This window comes from Echinops telfairi, unplaced genomic scaffold (genome assembly GCF_000313985.2).
Source record: "Echinops telfairi isolate 266 unplaced genomic scaffold, ASM31398v2 ScPeMD7_7469;HRSCAF=8507_0, whole genome shotgun sequence".
Lineage (NCBI taxonomy): Eukaryota > Metazoa > Chordata > Mammalia > Afrosoricida > Tenrecidae > Echinops > Echinops telfairi.
In genome coordinates this window covers 59,034,038-59,043,615 of record NW_022111372.1, presented here as the reverse complement: position 1 = coordinate 59,043,615, position 9,578 = coordinate 59,034,038, and the positions used below count along the sequence as shown (strand labels likewise).

The 9,578-nt window shown below is 44.9% G+C and overlaps 1 protein-coding gene across 1 annotated transcript in view; it reads left to right on the top strand.

Moving 5' to 3' along the window:
• DOCK2 (dedicator of cytokinesis 2) overlaps positions 1 to 9,578 on the top strand; it is a 526,484-nt gene that overhangs the window by 114,638 nt on the left and 402,268 nt on the right. Inside the window, exons 23-24 of the mRNA XM_004696777.2 lie at positions 5,353 to 5,461; positions 8,722 to 8,792. Of these exons, the coding sequence (XP_004696834.2) occupies positions 5,353 to 5,461; positions 8,722 to 8,792 (180 nt within the window). The remainder of the gene's footprint in view (positions 1 to 5,352; positions 5,462 to 8,721; positions 8,793 to 9,578) is intronic.

Sequence of the window (9,578 nt, the reverse complement as noted above, 5' to 3'; positions counted from 1 at the left end):
GATTTCAACTCCTGGCAAACCTGTAGGACAGACTAGAACGTTCCACTAGGGTTTCTGAGGCAGGAGCCTGGAGGGAAGCAGACTGCCCCATCTTTCTCCTGCCGAGAGGCTGGTGAATCACCAACTTCTCAGTTAGCAGCCAAATACTTTAGCCACTGTCCCACCAGGCCTCATGCTAACTGCTTTACACGCATTAATGATTTTAGAGGAACCTAATGAGGTAGTACCATCTCACTAATGAGCAAACCGTGCCTTGAAGTGACTAAGTAACTTAGCCAAGGCCACCCAACTACTAAGTGACAGGATTTGGGACCCTGACAATATTACCTAAACCTCCACACTGTCTCAAAGAAGCAGGAAAGGAATTGGGCTTATGTCTGTGAGTGGCTCCGAGCGGCTGGAAAAGAAGATGGGCAGGGTGGGCACTGGAAGGCTCTTCATCTTTGAGCTCATACTTCATCTTCCCACTTGCTTCCCAGAGCCCCAGGATACGTTGGTTGAATTCTGTGTCCCTGGGCCTCTGGCCGGAGGCTGAGGCTTTCTGGACCTGCCTGGCAGAGGTGGTGCAGAGCACTGTATGCACCATGTGGGGCTCCACTCGCATTTAGTGAGTGTTCAGCTGTGCACAGTGTCTCCTTAATGAGTCACTTGCAAGTCGAGTGGGGCTATGTTTATCCAAGCCCTGGGAGCCAGGTGCTTGCCGCGGATGGACTAGCAGCCCCAGAACAGTGCCTCGTGGGCCGTTCCAGTTTCCCTTGTGGTCAGGGCCTTAGGTCCCTTCAATAATTTGTTGCCTGGCACAAGCAGCCCGTTCCTCAAGCATCTTTCGTGGTGCTCTGAAGCCAGAAAACAATGGTTCCCCCTGAAGCTATGACAGAGACCAAGCACTAAGACAGGACCTTGAAACGGCTTCTGCCACGCCCTTGGCTTCACGGCCACACAGAGAGCCTCTCAGAGCGCGGAGGCATTCTTTTCAAGGTTTTCAGGGTCGCGGGGCAGGGGGAGGGGAAGGCACAATGCCTACCCTTCCATTGCCATCAGGTTATTTCTTCCCTGTACTCTGAGATGTGTATAAATACATACATATATATTTATAGAAATATATATGTTTCTTCAATCACGCTTATGAGAAGTATTTCTTTTTTAAGTCTTTACTCAGGCCAGAGATTCTGTCAGTCTGCCTGCTTTGGGGCTCAGGAATCAATAACAATAGGAAGAAAAGTGATTATTAACACTGTGTGACAGCTAGGAGTCCAGATGGTGCAGAGGATTAAGCATTGGGCTGCTGACTGGAAGGCTGGCAGTTTGTGGGAGCAAGATCGGGCAGCCTGCTTCCATAAAGACTTACAGTCTCAGAAACCGTATAGAGGAGCCCCCCTCTTTCCTACCGGTTCACTAAGAGAGTAGACTTGAGAGTCATGGGTTGATTTTTTTTGTATATGCCAGCTACTACTATATCATGCACTTCAAGATCATTATGCCATTTTTCCTACTTCAAAAAGGCCTTTAGCATAAGTATCATATGTCTATGTTACTAATAAAGGAAGTGTAATTCAGAGGAGAGACGTAATTTGTCTGAAGTCACATAGCCAGTGTGTGTGGACAAGAAAACATCAAATTGGGCATTCTTCGTTCTTCCCAACTGCAGCCTGGTCTTCTAACGCTTCTTCTACTCCAACCTAGGAAGATCCTTGGCTTCCAAAGAAACAACAGAACCCGCCCCCCTGCTTTCTATGTGTGTGTGTGTGTGTGTGTGTGCGCGCGCGCGCGCACGCACATATGCCATGGCAGTCAGGTCTGGGTGTGAAATGTGAGTAGGAGACAGTGTTACTAGAGATCAGGAAGAGTGGTTGTGAGGTAGTTCTTCCACATTTCCCGGAAGCTGTGAAGAGTGGAAAGACAGGGATTTCAGGACAGAAGCCTTGAGTGACGGGTGCGCCAGCATCTGGGTTGAGGGTCTCAGGCCATGAGGAAACACTGGCAGTGTTATCTCGTGGTGAAATCAACCACTGCTGTGGTGAATGTGAACCCTCTTTGCCTCCCTACTCTTATCAGCCAAGCTATATGCTGGCTGCATGTCCCATCTTTTCTACTTCGATGGCATTGCTACAAGCCTCAGCCTCTGAGTGTTTTCTAGAGCCTTACCTGCGAAGTGGGGATGAGAACAATAACGACATTGCTACTGTTAACAACAGCAAAGAAAACGGCAAATATGGCCTCGGCCAAGCCCTGTGCTCAGCGCCTCACAGGAGAGTGGCTCTCCTCCCAGCCCTTTGGCACAGTGCTGGGACTACCCAAGTTTGCCAATGAGCAATGGAAGCTTGCAGAAACCAGAGAGGCACGAGAGCCTCGAGGGAAGGGTGCACAAGCGATACAGGGTGGGGGTGTAGGAGCCCGGTGGCTGGGCTTGTGTTCTGATTCCAGCATTTATCCGTGTGCTCTCATCATTCTGTCCAGCAGGGGCAGTGGTGGGTCTACCCCATGATATGATTGTGACGATTTAATATATTCACCTGCACAAAACCACTCTAAGAACAAAGCAGAGTGGACATTTGAACTTGGAGCTGACTGACTCTCAGACACATGCTCTACGGCAGTGCCTGTTGCAGAGGAGTGAGCAAAGACCAAGAAAGTCACACCGAGAGAGAGTGAGAAAGGGCGAGTGGAAAGATAGAATGAAAAGACAGAGGGAGAAAGAGAAAAGGGGATTCAGAGAGAGAGAGAGATCTGAGGTTCAGGACTCCTGATTCCTGGCAGAGCCTTGGCTCTATGCCTGGGAACTAGATAGGAAACAGCAGCAGTTGAGGTAACAGATTGGAGGATTCAGCACTGGCTTCCCCTTAAGCTTCTTACTTCAGGAGGATCTGAGAGGTGGGAAAAGGAAACAGAGACAGACTGAAAATGAACAAGAGACGGAGTCAGAGAAAGAACAGATACGTGTGCGGAAGGTCTCAGAAAGGCAGAATCCAAGATAGAGACACATGCAGAGAGAGATTAAAGCAGAGATAAAGATACAGAGACCACAGAGAGGGGTCCAGAGACCAATGTCACACACCCAGAGAGGGACGAGAAGGAGACATGCAGAGACAAGGAGGAGGAGAGGGGCCGCGGCTGGCTGGGGATTTAGTTGGAGGCGCTGTCGAGGTGGGCAGTGATTGACTGGCCTGCGCTGGGTTGATGGAGCAGACCGACCTGTTCAGTGGGTCAGCGCTTTATCTGAGGAAAGCACCTTTACGGAAGCCTAGGCGTGCAGAGTAGTTTTTTACTTTGTTGAGCTGTGACAGGAGACACTTTCTTTATCTGAATTGGAGACAGGAAGGCTCTTGTGTGTATTTCACACCACATGCCACAGATTAGGCAGCAGATCACTCACGTTGGTGATAAAGGCTTGTTTGGAGAAGCTTGGGGCTGAACGACATGCATCAGGGCGAAGAGGGTGATAAGACACAAGAGTCTGGAGACTAAGTTTACATGAGGAGATGGTTTCTCCATCGTAAATTCTAGATCTGTGTGTCTGTGTGTGCATGCTGAAAGTCACACCCACACACCCACACACACACCAGGGGGCTTCCAAGTATGTGGGGGAATTTCCCTTATCTTTTCATTCCATTCTCCATGCACTTTTAAAGCCAGCACACACACACACACACACACACACACACACACACACACACGCACAGTATCCGGCCCGCTGGGTGTTTTTGGCCCATTTTGTTTTTCACTTCAAAATAAGATATATGCAGTGTGCATAGGAATTTGTTTGTTTGTTTTTTTAAACTATAGTCCGACCCTCCAACGGGTCTGAGGGACAGTGAACAGGCCCCCTGTTTAAAAAGATTGAGGAACCCTGCCCTAGATGCACTGTTGGATAGCCCATGGGCTGCTCACTGCAAGGTCCTCAGTTCAAGACCACTCACCAGCCCCATGTTGTGGGGGGTGAAAATGGAGGCTAACTTCTCCTATAAAGTTTTACAGACTTTGGATATGTAGATCTGTAGAGACAGTAACTGGGTTGATAATGACCTAGGGACAGGGCAGGGAAGCATGGGGGGAAATGGGGAGCTAATAACAATGATTACAAGAAGAAAATGTCCTGAGATTGATTATGGTGATGACTGCACAACTCTTCTTAATGTGTGAATGATTCAATTGTAGGATATGTGAAGTATACACCAATAAAACTATTATAAATAAAATTTAAATATTCAAACAAAAGTATTGTCACTAGGGTTAAAATGATACATACACACACACATACCACTTGTCTACCAGTTTCTTATACTGTGGTGGCAGACAAAGAAGTTTACAATGGAAGCTATGCCACCAGTGTTTCAGATGCCAGCAGGGTTACCATGGTGGACAGATTTCAGTGGGTCTTTCAGATTAAGGCAGATTAGGAGGAAAAACCTGGACATCGACTTCTAATATTTAGTCAATGAAAACTCTACAGATCAGATCACAACAGAGCACTGCATAATGGTATTGCTGGGAGATGGGGCCCCGAGGGTAGAAACCATTCAAATTATGAGGTGGTTGCCTAAGAGACCCCAGCACACTCACAGGTATGAAGACAGTACAGGGCTAAGCAGTATTTTGTTTTCTTGTACATCGGTTGCCATTAGTTGACTGGACACCAACTAATAACTAATGATCTCCCTATTTGTCTGTTTTCTGGACATTGAAAATCTCTGGAATTATATATTTCAGAATGTTAATAACAGCTAATCTCCTGGGTAGTATTAATGGGAAATCCCTCTTTACAAGATTTGTATGTGTCTTATGCTGACATGTTTTACAATGGGTAACATGGGCCTTGATAATCAGCAGAACGCAAGTTTAAATTAGGTGATGAATATCTTCTTGATGTGACAAACTGACAGACAGGGAAGACAGTGCCCTGACCTAGAACAGGCAGGTCAGATGGCATTCATCTGACCAGCCCACAATGGGTAGATGTATTTGAGTATTTGAAAATATTTTTCTTTGATATTTTCAAGTTACTTTGAAAATCGGATGACCACAGTATCCCCTCTGATTCTTGTAGGAAGACGAAATTATTAATGGCCCCTTAGTTCAGACAATCTTTATTCCTTTGAGGTTCCTTAGGAATCTATATCGGAGGGGTGGATTTATTATGCTGTGTTGGTTGCAGGGTTTTTGTTCAGGAGGGTGGACTTGAGATTTTCCCTTGAGTGAAGTGTGCATGCCCTGCATGCTGAATCGACTCCCTTTCCCCAAGTCTACATCCCCATCCAGTTACTTTTAAATTTTAAATGAAGGCTGAGACCGGCGTACGCTATCAAAGGTATTGCCTGTTGGCTCGAGGGATCACCCAGATGTGTTCTCTTTCAGGCTTTACGAAGGCAAAGAACAGATGGAGTTTGAAGAATCTATGAGAAGGCTCTTCGAATCCATCAATAACCTGATGAAAAGCCAGTATAAAACCACCATCCTTTTGCAGGTTGGTTTTCACTGAATTAAAAAAAAAGAAGGAAAGACAATCTCTTTTGTCTTTCTTTTTCCTTTCATGCAACCAATGTTGAGAGAATGTTTACTCTGGCGTCACTATGCAGCAGCCATGAGTTAATTGAAGTCCTGGGCCAGCCAGGCGCTTCAATGAGCAGGAAGGCCAAGGGCCCATTGGGGCAGGGGAAAACATATTTAGTGTATCCTGGGAAGGTAGCAGGGCCACTGTTTAAAATAGCTTTGAAGTGTTTTTGATCTGGAGGGAAATAGGTTGAACCTGATCTACTTCTAATGGTGAAAATCATTAAGAAGGAGCCTCTTAAATTGCAGCTCTCTTAGTCCACTTTTTATCCTCCATACCATAAACTCAGGTCCCTTTTTGGAATTGAGGAGGCATCTTAATGAACAAGTGGTACCTTGGAGAGAGTGGCTCCTCTAATCCAGTGGTTCATGATGCGGATTTGCCAGCTCCGTAGATCTGCAAGGAACTGAGAGGTCTGGCCCGTATTTGAGAAAGAGAGTGGCAGCAGAGAGTCTTAATGAAGAGGCTGTTTGGGGAGCCCTCAGAACCTTTCTGGAATTTGCTTTAAATGCTCAGAGGGGCTTATGTGATAAGCTATTAATAAAGAAAATCTAAACATATTTATCTAAATCAATGAGTTAATGCTAATTGCTGCTGCTTCTTTTTTTCCCTCTCATCAACTTTGTTCTTTTAGCTGCTAATTTAAATATCTAAGAATATGCCTGAGATCACCCAGCCTTTGGTCAGAGTTAGTAAATTCAGAGATAGTAAGTTCAATTAAGGAGGCCTACTGGGGGAGAGGGTTGCATGTTGGGCTGTTACCGACAGATCAGCAGTTCGAAACCATCAGCAGCTCCTCAGGAGAAAGATGAGGCTTTCTATTCCTTTAAAGATTAACAGTAAAAAAAGCAAATTTAGCTTCAGGGAGTTACATAAACCAATGATGCTTTCCACCTATTTCTAAGTTGTTGCAAAAGTCATCGAAGATGAATATAGAGTTCTGTGTTAGGCTGGTCGACTAGAGGAACAAATCCGGTGGCACTCAAAGTCATATAAGAAAGAGTTGTATATCAAGAAGTAAATACATAACAAGAAAGCATCTCAACCTAGTCCAACTCAGGTTCATAAGTCAGATATGAGTCCATAAGTCCCTCTTCAGCCTCACCCTGCCACGTTCCCTGATTCAGAATGCAGGAAGGGCACAGGCTGGTGGGTGCAGAGTCGTGTGGATCCAAGGTTGGTGCAAACATAGATTGGCTGCCGCGGCTCTCAGGGAAGCCAGCAAGCTGGAAGGTGAAGGAGGAGAGAGGGTCTTTTTCCTGAGAAGGTCACGCCACCAAGGGGACAGCATCAGGCTGAGACCTGATTGACAGACCTGACTCCAACCCTAGCCAAGACTGTCTATTTGACATAAAATCATCAAACTACCACAGATTCTATTCAAATATGTAGAGCAGTACCCTTTGCAGAGTACTGAATGCTGTTTTAGAGTATGAGGAAGGGGCTAATGAGGGGAGAAGATCAAGGTCACATGATATTAACAAACCCTGGACAAGGAATCTTCTGTAAACCATGTCATTGGATTCAAGAGAGAGACAATAAGACCCAGGAAGAAAGTTGGGAGTCAGCATTTGGATCTGTGGCCCTGGACACACCCTTTCAGTTTATCCTTCTATAAAACAGGAAGCCTATGGCTAATTTCTAGAATTATTGATAGAATTAAATATATATGCGTAAAGCATATAGAGCGTATTGCATAGTTTAAATAATGTTTGGGTAATTACACTGGTGCCTCTTCCATAATGATAAAAAGGTATTTTTTTGGAGATATTACTTGTGCAGAATCTGAAAGGAAAATGTTTGTGTTCCGAACCTTGTCATATATACACTGAGCAGTGTTAGGGCATTCAGTACTTCCTGGGGTTAAGAAACACAGGTACAGATTTTAAGGAGAATAAGCTCACAAGAACTGACTGTATGAAGAAAAAAAAAAAACAACCCAAGAGGTGGAACGTTTTACTTAGTATACCAACTAAGGTCAGACAGTACAAGGTGACTTGAATTCTGATTCTAAGCCTGCCTGGGAGAGATGCCACAATGTCTTGTTGATGACTGCCATTCGTTTGGATGGGAAGATAGAGCATGCAGGCCAATGACTGACATTCCTGGCCCAAGCTTCACACTTCTAGGTGGTAGTGGTTTCTGGCAGAAACCCTGATGCATGCTCTAGGAGAAGTAGCTTAAAGCTCGGCTGCTGCCCACTGTGACTTCTGGGACCACAGAAAAGTTATTTTCCATTGTGAAGTTTCATTTAGAAACTCGGATCAAGTTCTCTCTGTAGCTTTTTTTTTTTAATTGTTCAACTTGGCTTGGACAGCAGCTCAGGTGAAACCAACAAGAGTTTAAAGCCAGTTCAAAATAGACAGAACTAGCAATACATTTACCTTCCATGTATTGGGTACCCAGCATGAAGCAGGGATGGGCTGAACTCTTCACACACAGTGCCATTCACTCTGAAGCAGATCCCCAGGAGATGCATAAAGTAAATAAATTAGTCCTACATCAGAGTGGTAGAGCTGGGCTTTGGCATAACCAGTGCCCTGACTCCAGACTCATGTTTTATTTTAAGCCACAAAGAAAGGGTTAGGTCGGGAGCTTCTGTGTCATTTGAACAGCGGGTCACAGGCTTGGTGGTCTCTGTGGCAAGGTCAGAAGGCCCACACCAGAAAACTGTTGTACCTTGACTTTGAGTGCATGGCCCTTGGTGATGTTATGCAGAACGTTTGGCTCATCTCCCTTAGATAAATAATTCTTTGTAATCCCCCAATTTGGTAATGCAAATATAATGGAATTAAATTAATGGCTTCTATTGAAACTGTTGGCCATTACGAGTGCCAGTCATGCTAATGAAGACACTGCAGTGTCCAAGAGGGTAGGCGGCTCTGCCTTTTATCCCTGGATGCACAGGAGAGTGGCTGTCTACTGTCCTTGGTTAGTGGTTATCAGGAGCAGGCAGAGAGGGACGAGGGACCCTTGCTTGGCCAGCATTGGATTTCTGTGTAGAATGATGTGTGGTGAGGCCTGCGCAGCATCAAACATGATGCATCCTTGTGGCAGGGCCCAGGCAGCAGGGTCGTTCTTCCATGATTTGTGTCATGCTGCCAAACCTCCCTCTGGCCAGCCCAAGCTGTTAGAGGTGAGCATTGCTCATGTTTATTTCCCTCCCCCCCTAGGTGGCGGCTTTGAAATACATCCCATCTGTCCTCCATGATGTGGAAATGGTCTTTGATGCCAAGTTACTCAGGTGAGAGTTTATGATGTACTTTCCCGGGTGCTGTGGTCAGGTCAGGGAGTCAGAAGGAGAGGCGGGCTGTGGTTGGGAATTCCAGAGACTTGGAGCCAGGATGGGGACGGCATGCCTCAGGGGCTTTGCACACCGGGTGGCACTGTTAGGACAGATTGACATCTAAATAACTATCTATGAAAGTTTCCTCTCCTTTTGCAGCAGAAAGTTATTAATTTAAAAAAATTTTTTTAAAAATATATATTTAAAAAATATATAGCCTTAGGGTTAGTTATAATAAGAAGAACAGGTTTCATAAGCCCAATTTACATGAATGGATATAATGAAACTCTATCCCAATTTGCTTTTTGAACCTTCTAGTGTGCCCTGGTCAGAGTTGTCGTTGTCACCCGATTGCAATGACGCCTTCAGTCATGTGGTTTTGGCTGCGTGTGTTGTTTGGATTGTTGCTGGTGCTTTTCTCAGAAATGATTTTGCCAAACTTTCTGGTATGTTAGCCATCATTAGTATGGCGATTAGTATTTGTGAACCTATAACCACAACTTTTTGAGAATGAAGTGATAATTAAAGGAAAAAAAGAGGAAAAATAATGTAAAGGCTTCTGTTAAGTGAAATAATATCAGAATTTAGTGTAGAAAGATTTTCCAAAGTAATATTATTGTTAGCATACATATAACCAAAGTAATATTACATCTCAGCAATTCACAGCTATATTTATCACCCTGGGATTAAAATTAGCCATTAAAAACTCTAAGAATCCTGTGTGCTCTGGTATGGGTAGAGGTC